This window comes from Poecile atricapillus, chromosome 1 (assembly GCF_030490865.1).
Source record: "Poecile atricapillus isolate bPoeAtr1 chromosome 1, bPoeAtr1.hap1, whole genome shotgun sequence".
Lineage (NCBI taxonomy): Eukaryota > Metazoa > Chordata > Aves > Passeriformes > Paridae > Poecile > Poecile atricapillus.
The window spans coordinates 135,633,345-135,650,925 of NC_081249.1; the positions used below are offsets into that span (position 1 = coordinate 135,633,345).

The window sequence follows — 17,581 nt, forward strand, 5'->3', positions numbered from 1 at the left end:
GGGTTACCAGTGACCTTGAAGTCAAAGTAGAAGCATAAGACCTTAATTATTCATAATAGTGAATTTCAAGCAGTATAGCAATTTAGCTTCTGCCACACTCTCTGGATCCAAGAAATATTAGAAGGCTTTATCCTTTTATTTTACAGCTTCTAAAAAACTTGACTAAAATCTTCAAATCATTTTGTACGTGAAGTTTTTGATGTTTTTTGGTGATACTGGCATTGGTTTTTTTCAGCACTTCTGCCATCATCCTTCTGCTTTATTGCCTAATCACATAATCCTCTCTTTTCCTTCAGAATCCCTAAATACTTCAATAAATACTTCTGGTTTTAAAAATCTCACTGCTAAGTCACATCCAAATACTAGTAAGTTTGTTGTTTTGTTGTTTTTATGTCGGTTTCATTGAGTCCATTTCCATTGAAGCTTTAAAGTTCCTTCTGTCACAGTATTCAGAGCCTCAGTCTGGTGTTGTGGAATCCCTCACCTGTTGTTTTGTACAAAAACAAAGTACTCAAACTTTGAGCAGCACTTGTTACCAGTGCCAGTAGAACAAGTATTGTAAATATGTGTAGAAATGAACTTGTAGGTCTTCAAAGTGAGTGGTAGAGTAATATAGAAAGCAAGATAGTTTTTTAAGTGCAACAAAAATTCAGAATATTGGAAAAAAACTTTTTTCTTCTCCATCAGGATCTCATATTTATGAGAAGCAGCTTGATACAGATCTAGAACCCTGGTTCCCCAAATGCCATATATTTTTTTCTGTGTTTTCTTATTCACTGCTGGGAGCTAGGCTGGGAAACCAGTGTGACTTTTAAATGGGGAGAGTTTGGAAAACTAACTCTGACTATATTTGAATTTTTTTTTAAAGTCTTCCTATAGATTCAAGGTGTGATAGATAAATAGAACTGTTGTATACTAATTCTCAGTTCCTTTACCTGGTGCTAGGGCAAACTGTCCAAGCTATTCTTCTAGACAAAAAGGACATTCCTCCTCCCCTTCTTTTTTTTTCTTCAATTTCTGTGCCAGTGACTTGGCAAGGAATTGAAACAGAGCTTTCACCTATTACATTAAAGGGGCATAGCTGTGAGCATATAGCTATAATTCTTTATGTCTGTTAATTAATTTATGACACACTGGCCAGGCTGGATAGGACCAGAAACAAATGTTATCTCTTATTTGCTATAGAAGAGGTAAGGTAGTACAATAATTGTTCTGTGCAGCAGACATTTATCTCAGTTTCAGCTATAAACAGTTGTACTTCTTCTGGGGGATTCTTTAAAAAGGAAGCTACAAGAGTCCAATCCACTTCATGTGATACAGCTGTTAAAACAAGGGACAAAAAAATGTTTGAGTCTAGAAATAAGCTCTTTCAGTGATCTGCTTTCGTTGCCAGAGCAAAAGCACTATTAAAACAGTACTACCTTAATAAGTCTGGTTCTAAACAGGAGAAGATAAGAAAATGTCTTTACTTTTTTAAGACATGAAAACTGAATGAAACTGTTATATTCCTCTGTTCACAGAGACTCAAACCCTTATGTTCTAAGGAGAAGAGGAACTTGACATGGGGAAAAACACCATGAAGCTTCTCTGTGCTTCACTTTCTCTTGCCATGATATGCTGGCTAGCTGAAGGTACCCTGTCAAAAACAGATGCAAAGAAAGGTGCTACAAAAAAACTGGAGGAAAAGGTAAAGGAAATAACTGAAATTTTTGTCTTATCTAACATGTGCAATGAATTAATTGAACTTTGGTAAGTGGCCTCTACTTCTGTTAAAACAGTGTTAATGCATCTCTGCTGAAGCTTATATTCACAGATAAAACTTGAAACTGTTCTTTCCTTCAGCTTTTCTCTGTGTCACAAATGTTTATTTCTTGAAACATATGATATAGACTTCTGCATCTATATCCTCTATGCAAGTTGCAGATGCAGGAAGTTTTTGTCCCTTCAGGGAACACACTTCCATCCCTTTGGAAACCAGGGTGGGGAACAGTAGTTTGGGCCAAGAGCTCTAGATCATTTACTGGTGGAATGGAGCCTTGCCAATGGGAAGGCTGTATCCTGATGAAAGAGTTTGAAGAGCATTCTGAGCAGTAATCCTTTTGCAGGCAGAAGTGATTCAGAGTCCCACAATAAGCAGAGCCAGCATGCTGAAGTGTCTCTTCACTTGCTGAGCATGTTGTTGTTTCCTGTCATTATGCATATACATCTGTCAATGTTTGTATTACTTGCTTAACATCTACCAGGAAGCAAATCTCATCTGCAGATAGTGAGGGTAATACAAGGTGTTAAGTCAGGTCAAATCCCTACATTCCTTACAATGAATCAATAGATGGCTTCTACGTACCCAGCATGCACGTCTTACTAGATCTTCTCATTCTGTTTTTATCTGCTAGGTCAGTGGAAGCATCTTCACTAAAGAAGAGTGTTTAAAATCTTGACCTTCAGTAACCACAATGCAGCATTCTCAGATTAAAATATATCCAGTTTAAAATTTGTCTTCAAATTCTTGGTTAAGAGCTTCTGAGTAACATGACAGAAAGCATTGATTACAAAACAGAACACCATCATCTGTCATAAATTATGTTCTTTACTCTTATAATATCTTGGATTTTTGTTTTTTTAATATGCTTTAAAATTAAATATTACTATTTTATATAATAATATATATAATAAAATAATAAATATATAATTAATTATATTATTTTATATATTATGTATTATATAGAATATATATTAAATTAAATATTCTAATTTATTGTAATAGATAAAATCAAATATATTTTAATATATTATTTAATAATATTAAATATTTTTAATATGTTTTTAAATTTTACTTTCCAAATAAACTAAGTTTACCGATGATGACCAATCATTTCTGAGGACTTGTGTGTTTCAGTTCTAAATCAAAGTAATCTGCATCATTTAAAAGGAGTGCTCAGAGTTTAATGAAGTGATTTGTTTTGCTAATGTTTTTAAAGTCTGTTGCCATTGAAAGTGGCTGTTTCATATAACTGGTTCTAATAACTGTCTTCTCTCCACAGAAGCTGCATTCTGATAAAAATGTTCAGGACCGGGGATTGGTGGTTGTGGATCCAAAAGCAAAGGATATTATACTGGAACATAAAAGTTATTGCTCCAAGAAGATGAAGGAACGACATTTCTCAGGAGATGTTCTGGGATATATAACTCCTGTAAGTTGATACAATTAATAAAATTTGTGCTTTGAATGAATATGCAGCAGACTGTGCTGAACTGCAACTTTGCATCCCTGCTATAAAAGTATTTTTATAGTAATGGGGGCTGCTGGTTAAATACAGTCAAATAGCCAGACAAGTATTTGAGACTTGATTTGGGGTTCAGGTGGTCTCAAACCCTTGTTCTCCCATCTGTCTCTCGGAGGCTGTTTAGGTTATATTGTTTTTCTTCTCCCTGGCATTGAGGAATACACTTAGAGCATGTACTGGGTGTGCAGTTGCAGTGAGAGCTGCAGGTTGTGCCTGGGTGGGAGCTGTGACCTGGTGCTGACCCTTCAGACAGCAAAGAGCACAGGGACCTGTGGCACCAGCCAGGGAACCGGACACTCAGGCACAGCAGGAGCCAAGGGCTCAGCAGAAAGACCCCAGACTCTTCCAGGCATGGAGGGTACAAAACCTGGGCATTCCTTTGTTGGGCGTCCCTCCCCAGCGGACTAGCTGGTGCTATTTCTGTGTTACTGCACCACAAATAAATTACTGTAAGGATCCAGACATCTGGGACTATGCCATGGGAAACCCAGGGCTGAGCCAGTAAGGAGACCCTGTCTGAGTGTGGGGTGTGCAAGGAGCCAAGAGAGATGCCCCTGGAGTCACTGGAATTGCCCTCAGCAGTGAAAGTTTGGAGTGGTGGGCGTGTGACTGCCAAGAGTGGCTTGCGAATGGTCAGACAGGGAAGCTTCCTTAACACTGGTTTTAACAGGGATGAGAGTATTTTCCTGTCAGTGGTGAGTCAGGTGAAGTTGCAGTGAAGTAACAATTGTATGCTGCTGTCAAACTGATGTCTTTTGCTATTCTGTCTCCTTCAAAGCATTCTTTCTTAAATGATAAATATTTCATCCTTTTTTTCAGAGGATAGTTTTCACTTGTTTTTGTCTTATACTGCTCAAAAGACAAATAGGTGCCCTATAAATTTTCACCTTTCTCAAGTTCTCTTGAACATAAATTCAGAGTCTGTAGATTCAAAACTGTGTGGGAATCTACAAGCAACTTCCTGTAGTTCAGCTGAATTAGCACAATTTGAAGATTGCCTTTCATGTAGCTATTAGAGCTTCCAGAGTACTTTCTTATTTAAATGAAAGCAATATCCTATAAAGATATGAAGTTTCCTCAAATGAATGAAGAAGGATCTAGCAGATGATTATATTTCTGTTAAAGAGTTTATATTGCTCAAAAGTGAAGTGAACTGCATATCTTGCTTCTGAGTCTCTCATGTTTTTTCTCTCCTTTGTTTTTCAAGTGGAACAACCATGGCTATGACATTGCTAAAATATTTGGAAACAAATTTACACTAATCTCACCGGTTTGGTTACAAGTGAAAAGGAGAGGGAAGGAAAGGTTCCAGTTCACTGGGCTCCATGATGCTGATCAAGGTGTTATTTTCTTTTTCTTTGAATATGAATTGCAGTATTGTTGTGACTAGGTAGGTTTGGCATACTAGGTGGGTTTTGCTGGCTCTGCCTCATGGTGAAGTACTTTCATCCACTCCATTTTTTGGGGTTTTCTTCAGAGTGAACTGCTTTCTGTCCTCATCTGCTTCCACGTGTGTACATAGTTTATTTGTCAAAAAATGTAAGTAGGGAGGTTGGCTTTTCCACCATGCTATCCACAAAGCTCCTCTTAAAAGAGGAAAGGGAAAAGATCCTGTACAGGGAAAAACAGTCTTGGTGTTGCACTGTGCAGCTATTTGCCTGTTGTGGGTTTTGTTTTATTGCTTTGCAAAAAGCTTTAGGCAAATTTGTTTTAGAAAGGGAAGATAAATTTAATTTGAAGAGAATTTTTTCCCTTCATTGTGAGGAAAGTGGCAACAAGTTTAAATTTCAGCTAATATGTACTACTTCGTGGTTTTGAAGTTAATTGAATGTGAAATTTCATTTGAAATAGCTATAATTCTTACCATGTTAGTGCCTACTAACAAATTCATCCTAGTGCAATGACTGCCAGAAGGAGTGGATGGGACACTTTGAAGTACCATCTGAAAAAGTGAAACATTCCTCCCAGGTGATGCCTGGTGGCTGCAGAAGTGTTGTTCTAAGTAGGGAGTAGGGTAGTTTCCATGATGAGCCAGCAATAAGCAGGGAGGGGCTGGGAGAGGAGTATTTTAAAGCTGTAGTGAATGCTGTGGTGCGGGCTCATGGCTTCAGATTCTGTGCATCACAGGATGTTCTGTCTGGGTGGATTATGAACTGCTAGTCTGTGGCAGGAAGATATGTATAATGAAACTATGCTACATCATTTGAAAAATGCTTGAAAATACATTGCTATTGTCAACATCATTTATATTTTATCAGCTGTCTTACTTGATACTGTTTGACAGGCTGGATGAAAGATGTGAGAAAAACCTCCAAAAACATCAAAATAGGTGAGCCTCTGGTTTATGATTGTTTACTTTCTTTTTATCTTTAGCTGCTAGGAGAGAAAGGAAGGCTTTCTTCCAGGTCAGTATGGCAGGAGGGAAGATTACCTTAGCACAGCTGTATGAAGAAGATGTCTGAGAAGAAAAATTAAAGCAGTTAACTGTAGATAGTTAGGTAACTGAAATGTTGACCCTCTTGATGCCTTTATATTTTGCCTTAGCTTCTTGTCTCTGAATAAATCCTGGGTTGTAGTGCCCTCCCTGTAGGGATACTAGTATATAACACTGTGTACCTCCCTCGGGAAAGAAGTCTTCAAACTTGTTGCTTGGGGTTCTGTGTAGTTAAAAAGAAAAAAGAAATAAATCCACATCTGAATCAGTCAGACTTTCCTGCTTGATAGTAGAAAAGTCCTGTTTGTCTTTTCTCCCCTTAAAGCTGGGAACTCATGGGATGTGCTACAGTGTGTCTTTAGGGAAAATTGCAAATATTGCTGTAGAGATTCTGCTGTGCTAGACTTCTTTTATTTGTTTATAGCAAGAATTATATGGAACTGTGAAATGTTTCTTGATTCAGACGGGAGTATGAAATTTGAAATGTATTAGAAAAATTGAATGCTCAGTCAGATATTTTAACGTACTTCAGCTGCCAGAGGATAAGGCTTTTGAAATCACTCTATACTTTTCTAAAGCACTCTTTTACAACCATGGTAGTTAGAAGGGGCTTAGACACAGCTCCATAAAATCCATTGCCTTTTCCTTTGGGCATGATTGTTGACTCTTCCAACAGTAATTTTTTCCTATCTATGTTTTTAATGTTTTGTGTTTTTGGAAAAATAAATTACACAGGCTCAAGTGCTTTCCAAAGGTAAAAATTTGTCTTAGGGCCTTGAGTTGAGTGGAAGAGTGAAGTGATATTGGGCTATGTATGGAGTAAATTAGAATTTGAGGTGAACTTTTGTACTTCATTACTGTGGTAGAAGGGATGCACAACTTAAAGATTGATGTCTTGTGTTGTTGCTAGTTTAGGACTCTACTTGAGGCCCTAAGTGGTAGTTCAATTAAGAACGTTCAGTCAAATGAAGGTATTTTCTCTTAAAACTTGTGTCAGTGCTGGTCATTAACTAAACTTAAAATGAAGAAGAATGTTCAACGGTGTCAGTTTATCTATGCTGCTGAAGTTGGTCAGAGTGAAAAAGCAATTATCTCAGTTATGGGATATGATTTTTACTGTCATCTCTGCTTGTATCTGCTGTATTCTGTTACTGCAGAAACATTCCAGTATAGATAATAAATTCTTAATTTTCCCTACTGATTGACTACTTTGCCTTATAGTGCCTCGAATTTTGTTTGATGGCTGGACTTACCAAGACTTTGAGAGTGTTTTTGGTAGTGAAGATGAGATAGAGGAACTTTCCAAGAACATGGTTCTGCTAGCCAAGGTAAAAAACTATTTATGATGCTTATAAAATAGTGTGAGATGATATTTGATTCCTTTTGTAATAGATGTTTTCTCTTTTCTCATGATTTTGCATTCTACAAAATAGAATTGACTCAAAAGAATAATGAGGCAGGATTCTTAATAGTGTGTCCAGTTCCTATAAATATGAAATGTAGCAACACTTAAGTATAGGTGACTACGAGGCTAATGTGAGACTACATCAGTCTGATCAACATAACCTTGTTGTCATTGGCAGCTGCACTCATGATTTTTGCCTGCTTTAAATTTCTCTTATATTTCTATTAAAAGTATAATTATTGAGCTGTGGCTAAACTGCTTAGTGGTATTTTCTGGTAGGCAGAAAAAGTGTCATGGGTGCAATGAGTATTGTTTTCTGCACAGGAATACATTCAGGGTTCGTGTGGTAAAGCTAAGGAGCCAATTTAATACCAAGAATCATTCACTGGATATGTTTTACTGAACAGTTTTGCTCAGGTCTGATCAACCAGTTTTCTCAAAATGTTCAGAAACTAGGGAGAGGAGAAGAGGAATTTTTCTAAGGTTTCTGGCCAACCCCTTTCCTAATGGCTTTAGAGCTATCCCATGTGTGGGACTAGACAAGTTGCACCCAAAAGATATTCGGTATTGGTTGTTGATTCATGGCAGCCTGTTTATTGTCAGAATAGGAGTTCTCACTTGCTGCATGACATAAAAAAATCTTACAGTGCTCTAGAGGAAGTTGGATGTAGAGTTAAACTGAGTAATTTCTTAAAATTTGTAACCGATACATCAATTTTAGGTCCTCAGTAACATCTGACCTCTTAAGGAGATCAACTAAAGTACAACAGTATCCTTGATCATGCTAAGAATAAATTATCAAAAGGGAGACTAATTGTGGGAGATATTTGGAATCAAGTCTATGCTAAATTAGCATTTATGTCTTTAGACTCAAGAGATAAGGGGTTTTTTCCCTGATACACATGTAAAAGTGTGTCAAATGATTTGTTTAAGAACCACCTTTCATTAGTGTCTGAATTTTCCTAATACAATATTGGTTTATTCTGTAAGAGTAGATATCATGGATAACTAATAGAGATTTTCAACTTTTGCACGTTTGTGTTTGTTAAATTATTTGATTCTCTTGGACTTCTCCAAGAAATGCTGTGTTAAAGATGAATCTGGTGTAAGAATACAAAGCATGTTCAATCTGTAATAGTACAAGAAAAATAGCTACATGGTCATTAACTGTGTGTTGATGACAATTCTTTTTATTTAGAATGAAAATTTTGATGGTTTTGTAATTGAAGTTTGGAGTCAGCTGGGAAATCAAAAGCAAACGTGAGTATAAATCTCTAGGATGCAATTCCTAAAAATCAGTTCCTTTAAAACATCCTTTTAATTTGTCCATGTTGATTTGAATATGTCTTTATAAATAAATACATTTCATATTAGAACAACTAAAGGTTGTTCTGCTTGTCTTACAATGTTGTAAGTAGAAGAGTTTACCTCACTCTACATGAGATCAAAGATTACATAATAATCTTCACAGTGGGTTTAGCAGGCCATGTTAGTCTTTCAGACTTGAGTTTTGCATGATGTAACTTTTACGAGGATGTAGAGGGTGCATCAATAACATACTCACTCCCATGTTGGCACTTTCCTTTATCATAACATTGTTTGGTTTGGGTTACTGGGTGAAGCTGGGAACAGTGTGAGACTTTGAAGACCTGAGGCAAACACCAAACTTCTGCTACATGAGGAAAATTCAGAATAAGGTGGTGAAATTAATGATTTGGTGCAGGAATCTGAAGATTTTGTGTTAGTTTCTCAGGAAATCCAGGCATCCATTTCTGTAAAGTGCAGTGTTTCTTACAGATCTCTGTTGCCTAAAATGTCTGGGGGAAAACAGCTTCAAGGAAGCTGCACAGAATGCAGAGTTTATTATGGAAGGCTTTCACCTTTCAGAAAATGGTTACTTCAGGTTATTCTGGTTAGGGCAAATGCTTCTGTCTCATGGCATATATTAGTTACTTCTCAAAATGAGCGTACTATTAGCAGTCCTACCTTTTTCCTGTAAAGTTAACACTGGGGAACAAAAAATTGAAACTGCAGAATCTTCTTAGCTTTGTAAAGGGCTCCATCAGTTGCCCTGCAATGAGTAATCCTTCAGCTAGATGCTCTTGCTTATAATTAGGTTGTTCCTAATTTGCCAGGTTGTTCCTAAGAGCTTATCTGTATCCTGAGCTCTGAACCTAATGCAGTGTCTTAATAAGATAGCCAAGAAGGTGACTGAAGCAATTAGTAACTGCCAGTCAGGGTGGTAGTGGTCATTTTATTTATTGTACTTACTGTATTTAAGTAAAATCAATAGTTTTCCTATTAGTTAACACAGATATAAGACAGGCTGTGTAACTGTCATTGTAAGACTCACTGAACATAATTTTAAACACACTGGCATGAAAGTGCTGTATTGCAAATGGAACACATGAGCAAAGCATACTTTTCTGTTAGCTCCAGGGTGAGTTTATTTGTGGCATAGTAAAAATACTGCTTTCTGTTGGTTTAAAACAGTTTCACAGAATCACAGAATAAGCTGAGTTGGAAAGGACCCACAAGGATCATTGAGTGCAGCTCCTATCCCTGCACAGCACCATCCCCAAGAGTCAAACCATGTGTCCAAGTGTGTTGTCCAAAGGGTTCTTGAATTCTGTCAGGCTGGTGCTGTTACCTCTTCCATGGGGGAGCGTGTTCAAGTGCCTAAGCACTCTCTGGGTGGAAAACCTTTTTCTGATATCCAACCTGAACCTCCCTTGATGCAACTGTTATCAGAGAGATCAGTGTCTGCCCCTCCTTGTCACCTCATGAGGAAATTGTAACTGCAGTGAGGTCTCCCCTCAGTCTCCTCCAGAACAGACCAGACCAAGTGACCTCAGCTGCTCCTTATACAGCTTCCCCTCCATCCTCGTGCCCCTCCTTTGGACACTCTCTAATAGCTTTATGTCATTTTTGTATTCTGGCACCCAAAACTGCCCCCAGCACTGGAGGTGAGGCTGCCCCAGCTCAGAGCAGAGTGGGACAATCCCCTCCCTTGCCTGGCTGGTGATGCTGGGCCTGGTGCCCCCCAGGACAGGGTTGGCCCTGCTGGCTGCCAGGGCACTTCTGGCTCAGATCCAACTTGGCTCAGATCCAACTTCCCATAGTCCAGGACCCCCAGGTCCCTTTCCATGGCACAGTTTATCTGTGTGCTGGACATTTGGAAATGTGAAACAGGTGTCATAAAAACTGTGCATACTAGAGGAGATACTGCTGTTTAGTTGCTGTAGCTTTCAGTTACCTGAATGTTATTTAGGTGAAACGCTACTTCCATTCACTGTCTGTCTGTTGTTGATAGAAAGGATTGGGAAGTATTTTCCATAATTTCTGAAAAGGAAAGAGTTCTCACACCATATAATGGTAACTGGATCCTTTCCTCTGAGTAGGTAACACATAATCGTATGTGGCCACTGTGAAGAACAGTTTAGGATTATCCAAATTTAGATGTGAGATTGTTTGTCACGGAAGTATAAAAGGAAATAGAAGTTAGGAACTGCAGGTTTTCCTCCATTTCAAACCTGATCTGATTTAAGTGCTTAATTGGAAACTCATTGGTGGGTTTTTCCTCCTTTTATTGCCATGTCCCTAAAAATCGTTAGGATGTTTATGTTGCACAGTACCTTGGGTTGGGCTGGCAGCATTCTGAATGATGCCAATTGAGACAGAAAGCTGAAGCTGGGCTTAGTGTGTAGTTACAGCTATTTTGTGAATGTAGGAGACTCACATCATTACATGGAAATTTTGTCTCATGGTGCCTCTAAGTTGTGGGAGCAGTGTCTTCATTTTGAGATTGTGTTTTCCTATCACTTGCTTTGAAGCTCGGTGGCTTGGCTATCCAGTGTCCCAAGAGTTTTCCCCAATAATGTTTTTTGCAGGGAACAAGTCTTAGAACAGATCTGAAGGGGCAAAATTAAGTGAATTTATTACATTGGCAAGCCTATGTTTTTATTGCACTTTGAATGCTGTTACTTTGGGATCAGTTCATTTCGAGTAGCAGAGCAAGAGTTTTTTCTGGGTAAGCATGGGTGGTCTTTTGCTTCACTTGTCGCTGGAGTTGGAGCAGTGCAATGCCTCCTTTAGCCCACAACGTGGCAATATTGTAACGTGAGTCACGCCTGATCCTCCCTCAGCTTGTGTCTTTCAGAAGTGGCAAACACCGGTAGTAAAGCAAGTTCTTAACCTAGGAAAGGTGGGGGTTAGTTCGCAGAGGATGTCAGCACAGAGATGAACCCTCATCCTTTGGAGAGGTTTGTAGGACGGTATTTGTGCATGCTTCAAATAAAGCATCTGTCGTAACTGTTAGGTACAGTGCAGGCTTTCCTGATTCAGATCCTTCAAGGTCAAATGCCTGGAAGTAGCTTAACCTGCTTCTAGTTAAGGGGGCAAAAGATCACAATGATGCTCCTGGGAACAAATATTTTGCCTTCAAGCTACTTTCAGAGCAGTCTGACAATACGAGGAGACCTGCCTAGCTGATACAATTTATTCATGTTATTAAATGTGAACATGTTTTAGTTTAAAATTAAAATTTAAAAAATCCCTTCTTTTCCTAACATACAATGAATAATTTCACATAAGCAGATAGCAACAGGTTATTGAAAGTCAACACAGATGCATAAAAATGTATGGGTATACACTGCAGCTGCCAGCTTGCTTTATGCAATGTTAGAGCAGTGATGTTGATCCAGAGAAAATATTTCACTGAGAATCATTATGGTTCTCATTTTTCAAAAACTAAATGAAGTGCATACCTAGCTATTAAATTAATAAATGGCACTCAATTATTCTATATATTTCATATATCTGTGTTGAGGGAAAAGCTATGGAAATTTTTCTTGTAATGTTTTTAACTGTGTTATGGAAAAGATCTCTGACCTATCTAATGCGCTGCCTTAGTGGTGCAGGAACACTTGATACAGCACAGGTTTCTTTATCCAGCTTAAAATGACAACAGAAGGATTTGCTTATGGAACGCTTGTGCTTGATATGATGTTTCAGCTACAAAATCAGCAGCCACTCTCTAAAGAGAATGTGCAGTGATACTTGCTAGCAGAGTGCACCCAGGAGCAGGTGAGTCTGCAAATGAATCTGAAAACCTGCAGATTAGTGTCCTAACTCACCAATAAATTGGGCTATGATTTTAAAACTACTTCACATATCAGAAAGCTGGATTAGTTGCAGCTGAAGGTCTCTTTTCAGTCGACTTCAAATGAGCAAGTGTCCCCGTGAGGTACCTCTTTTCAGTAGCTGAACCTGAATATTGGATGGGCGTTTTTGTAACACATGCTCTCCCTTGATGTTTGGGCTTAAAAATTGCCTAAAAGCTTTGTGATTATTAAATTACATAAGAATCTTCATGCAACAGGGTAACTGTACTAGCTCTGCAGTAACACATAAATCCTTTGACCAGCCTCTTTAAGAACCTGTGATCACTGATCATTCTTAAAATTAGGTACATTTAGATGCTTTTCTCTCAGCCCTTTGCATGTTTCTAGAAAACCTTTCTTTTTTGGGGTACTCAACATAACTTTAGAAATTAGTGAAAATTTTCCTTTGAGGCCCAAGGAGTTATCTAAGAAGAGTCTTCAGTTTCCTGTTTACTCTAGCTGGCATCACAGATGAGGGGAAATGTTGCTAAGAAGTTATGTTGCTGGCATCCACTAAAACATGAAATTCTGTGGTTTCAGGCTTACTAATTACCTTCTGTTTTGTGTCTTCTTAAGCAGAACTAAGTCAGACTAGTTTGGGTTTCTTCAAGAGCAAAAAATTTTTCAATCACACTGGTTTGGGGTTATAGAATTCCTCTGTAATGCTTAGCAGACTAAAGTATTACATTATATAAATCCTTTGTGCTGCTTTATTTTGGATACCATTAAATGTTGATTTATCAAAATTATCAATTTTTATAAGAGAATTATGTTCTTGACTATATCTGTCTGCTTTTATGTTAGATATCCTGAGCAGCCTCTTCTTTGGCTGTTCATGTAGGAGCCTTGGTGCCTCAAGTCTTACACAGCAATGCTGTATGCATACTTTGTATATTTTCACATGTATAAAATGGCATTAGGGTCTTCTGTTTAGGTTCTTAATTTTAGAAATAACACCTGTTCCATCTGAAGAACCTGAATTGCTATTATACATGTGCGTGGACCTCTTTTGGGGGCTTTATACTGACCATTTCAGGCTCTTGCAGATGTCTAATACAGATACTTTGAAGTACCCTCTGTAGCACTGGTACTTCCTTCTTCCCTGTGTTTTCTGGGAATAGAATTATTATATACAAATCACAGTGGCATCAGATTTAGCTGGAGATGAAAAACTGCATCTAGCTAATGCTGCTTCCTTTCATTCTAGCAATTACTGTATGGTAAAAAAGGGTTCAGCTGCCCACCTTTTACCCTAACACAGGAAAGTAGTCTCCTAATAGAAATCTAAATGAGCTGAGATGTCCTATGCAGATGATACCTCAATTGTGAACTGTTTTACTGCTTCTTATAGCTTAAACCTACTTCTTAAATAACTGATTTTTTTTTCCTAAAACTTTTTTTGCCTGATTTCACAATAAAATATTCCAAGTTCTTCATCTCATGGCATTAAAGTTTAGAAATGTACATGGAAGAAATATTGAGAGACCTGAGCCAGCAAAGGTTCTCCTGCTTATTTAGTTAACAGCTAGACAAGACCATGTCTCACTTACTAATCTCAATTATGGGTTTACTGGGTGGGTTTATTTTTCTCCAGAGACCAAGATATGTTCTGAAAAAGGCATAATATACTCATAATACTCTCACAGGGTACATAAAAAGGCACACAATATTCTGATCAGTCCAGCATTACTTGACAGATGGCCATCACACAGAATCAATCTGAAAAACGTGATTTTTTTGTCACTCTTTGCAGAAGATGACCTTCAGGCATCTTATTAATGTTGGTAGGAGTATAGGAGGAAAAACTCTTCTGGTAGTTGTATCCTTCATGTTAGTCCCTGAAAAATTAATCTATTAATCAAAGATTTGCCATAATTCACTCCCATTTCTTGGTATTAACTAGGCAGTGAAATGGCAGAAAAGGGCAATTTCTTCTTCAAGTAGACAGCTTTATTTTGTCCAATTTTCTTGACAAGGCATAAATTTTAGGGAGCAGTGACTCCAAATTTGTGCAGAAAGGGGACTGAAGTTGGAAAACTGCAGAGCTTTGAAGGATAGTGTAACTGAAGGGAATGGTATGAAAACCTTTCATATCTTCTGCAAGGCCTTTCAAATGCATTGACATCCCACTCTTGTGCACTGAAGTAAACTCTTCTACAAGGTATCCAAAATGCAGTAGACCAGCGATGCTGGAAAAAGTGATTTTTGGAAAAATAAGCTTGCCACAAACTCTGGGTGATGAAAATTTGGAGGTCTGCATGCTTTATAGGGGACAAGGTACTTCGAAATCATAAATGCTTGGAAAATTGGCCTTCCAAATAGTAGTGATAAGAGAAGGCTTGAAACAGTATGAATGAAGTAGACCTTACTTAGCTCAAGATAGAATCTTATAGCTGCCAATATTTCAGTAGCTGCTCTGAAGTTGAACTTGACTGTAGTGAAGTGTCTGGTAAATATTTAATGAAGCTTTTTTAGAAAGATTGATTCTATTCTTACTTTCTTGTACCTCATTATAATGTTTAAAATGTCACTAGCTTTTCTTTCAAAATTGCCAATTGAAGAATATTGCATTTAAAACACTGGAAAACACTGTTGGGACACAGTAAGGTTTTAATTTATAGCACAATAAATGAACATTCTGCTATTGTTCTTTGGAGGAGAGGGAGGAGTGCACATTTGATTTACTTCATCTGTCTTGGCCAGCACATGGAAGTGAGCCTGAATTAAGTCTTTAGCCATTAATCCTGCCTGATTTGCCAGAAGGTTTTAAGGGCTCCAAACCCTGACTTGACAGGTTAGTGAATAGATATTAATCTGGGTTTCTTGAGCAAAAATCTGCAATTGTCCAGCTGTCCTTTTTCTTCTTGACCTCCTTCAAGTTGAAGGTAATTATTTTTTAGCCAGATCTATAGTGATTGAATTTTGCAGGGGGGAGTGTACAAAGTAGCTGTTTAGATGTAGCCTGTTTTTAGAGTGCCCAGTGCACCAATAATCCAAACTGCATTTCCACCCCTTTTTTCAGACCACAAATCCTCTGTCCTGTGTTTACAGTTGTAGGTTATGGTTCTACACTTGTATGTTTCAAAATATGACTTTTTTGTGCAGTCACTGTTTTTGTGGTTATGTCACTGCCTCTGTGGATCAGTTTTTGCCTCTGCAGAATGGAGTGAGGGTGTCAACCTTGTTTCTAAATGAAAAAGATGTTGTCTTGTTCTGTACCTATGCTAGATTCTTTGGTCCTATCCTACTCTTCTTTTTATCCCTTCATATTCTTAATAGTTAAAGTCAGCAAATGTTTTGCAATGTTCTGCATCTCAAAGCTCCTACAACTAACAAAGGCAGCCAGGCAAAGAAAAGAGATCCCTGCTGATGAACACTGTAGAATAATCTCAAGGCGAGAGGAATTGATTCTTTGGTCAAATTTATCTTATGTATAGCATCTCTGACATCTAATAAAGGTTGAGTTATATTGCAGTTTTGGGACTAATTAGTTAAAAAGGCACAAGACACAAATCAGTGGGAAAGCTTGCTTTCCTAGTTTTAATACTGATTATAGTTTTTTATAAGATTATGTCATGTGGGAGTTGTAATGTGTATGTTTGTATCAATAAATGTCTGTTTAGCTTAGTGTTGTAATTTTTTAATGTATTCCTATGGAAAAGGATTCTTATATGATATAATTGTTTTGTCTGAATAGTGGCATACTCCAGATGCGGAATGAATATGGTAAAGTAACAGGAGGGAGAGCTGTTGGTTTCCCAGAGCAAGAATGGTAGAAGTACATGCTGCAAACAGACCAAAAGCTGATTTCTGTAATCCCATGTCTTCCCCCAGAGAAATATAGGTGGCAGTGTGACAGTTCATTGTTAAGGGCCGTTCAGCACAGCCAGCTCTCAAATTGTAAGCACAACATATTGCTGGTATTGGGAAGGTGATAAAATGTGCTTTGTTTGTTTGCCAGGATTTTGAGAGTAATGGCTTTTGTAGGCCCTAGGAAGTTTTCATCAGGCATCAAACCATTTCAGGGAAATTGGAAATACTTGGTTACCTTTGGATAGTGTCTACATTGTGAAATCAAGCATAATCACTGTGATGGATAATTATATAGGAAAATCAATAGCTCCAGGAAAATATCTTTTTATGGCAGGGCAGGGATTATACTGCCTTGAAAGGCATGGCAGTACCAAGATGTTGTTTCTGAGAGTTAAGGTCTAATCATGATTTAAGTGGAGCAAACACCTTGGGTCATGGCTTTTGTCTATTCTGCCTTTCCTGCTTAAGCACTTTTAGCCTCCTGGAATGGATGTTGAAGTTGATTTCTATTTGATTCTGATTTAAGTGTAGTCCTAAACAGACCTAGAGTTCTGTATTACTATCATCTGACTATTTGTGAATCCTCCTGACCAGCTGAAAAATAGGAAAGTTAACTTTGTTCTGAAAAATCAAATGACTTCAGAAAGGCACTCAGAAGCGCCATGTTTGTAGTGCAAATTTAAGGAAATATTGGATTCCTCTTAAGATGACATTAAGCTTTGTTTCTGCTTGCTGTTGTTCTGATTGAAGAGTTTTCTATTAACATTTCCCTTCCAGTCAGGAGTGCTAAAAGCAGTTTGCAGAAGAATTTTTAAGTTTATTTTCCTATTGAAATACTAAGAACACGGATATGAAAATCAGCTTTTGTGGAAGTCTTTATTTAAATGATGCAGACAGAAGATACTGTTTCCAGATATGACATTGTCAAACATGTATTTTGTAGGTACACAATGAAGTATGGAGAAACAAAAGAATTATTAATACAGGAATAAAAGCAGCAGAAGAAATGTTTCTAAACACAGGTCTCAGTGTTCAAGGAAATATCCCTTGAAGAGTACATGTTTTGCTATGAAAGCATCTTCACAAATTCTTGTGTGTAGCAACACAGTGACAACTTTAATCTCATCAAAAGCTGCTTCTTCAGAATAGTGTATTGATCTATTTATTTTCACCAAAAATGACCTCAAGGTGACCTGCTCTGCTAAGATATGCTGGCTTGTTTTACATGCTAACAGTGCATAGTTAGATTAAAATAAAACTAAGAAAACTTAGAACCTCAGGGTGATCACCAGCTCCCATAAAACTAAGACTGTCTCAAGCAGGGCAGTGTTCATAGTTCTTAAAGAGGATAAACCTAATCATTTTTCCTAATTGTTGTTTTTCTGCTATGGTCATTTGCAATAAATTGTGTTTGTCTCTCTTGCCAGTTGCATCTCTTTTCAGTTATTACTACTGTTACTTTTTCTTGTCAATATACAGCAGC

At 37.7% G+C, this 17,581-nt stretch overlaps 1 protein-coding gene across 10 annotated transcripts in view; it reads left to right on the forward strand.

Annotated features, from left to right (window-relative positions):
- Window positions 1–17,581, forward strand: part of CHID1 (chitinase domain containing 1) — a 100,980-nt gene that overhangs the window by 1,846 nt on the left and 81,553 nt on the right. For 6 of the 10 annotated variants that reach the window (XM_058845197.1, XM_058845123.1, XM_058845192.1 and 3 more), the window contains exons 2-7: window positions 1,521–1,687; window positions 3,042–3,191; window positions 4,492–4,624; window positions 5,569–5,613; window positions 6,940–7,046; window positions 8,322–8,383. In XM_058845197.1, the coding sequence (XP_058701180.1) occupies window positions 1,562–1,687; window positions 3,042–3,191; window positions 4,492–4,624; window positions 5,569–5,613; window positions 6,940–7,046; window positions 8,322–8,383 (623 nt within the window). In that variant the 5' untranslated portion in view covers window positions 1,521–1,561. Of the gene's footprint in view, window positions 1–296; window positions 366–1,520; window positions 1,688–3,041; window positions 3,192–4,491; window positions 4,625–5,568; window positions 5,614–6,939; window positions 7,047–8,321; window positions 8,384–17,581 lie in introns of all 10 variants that reach the window. The other 4 variants (XM_058845160.1, XM_058845142.1, XM_058845152.1 and 1 more) reach the window with 1 other exon arrangement.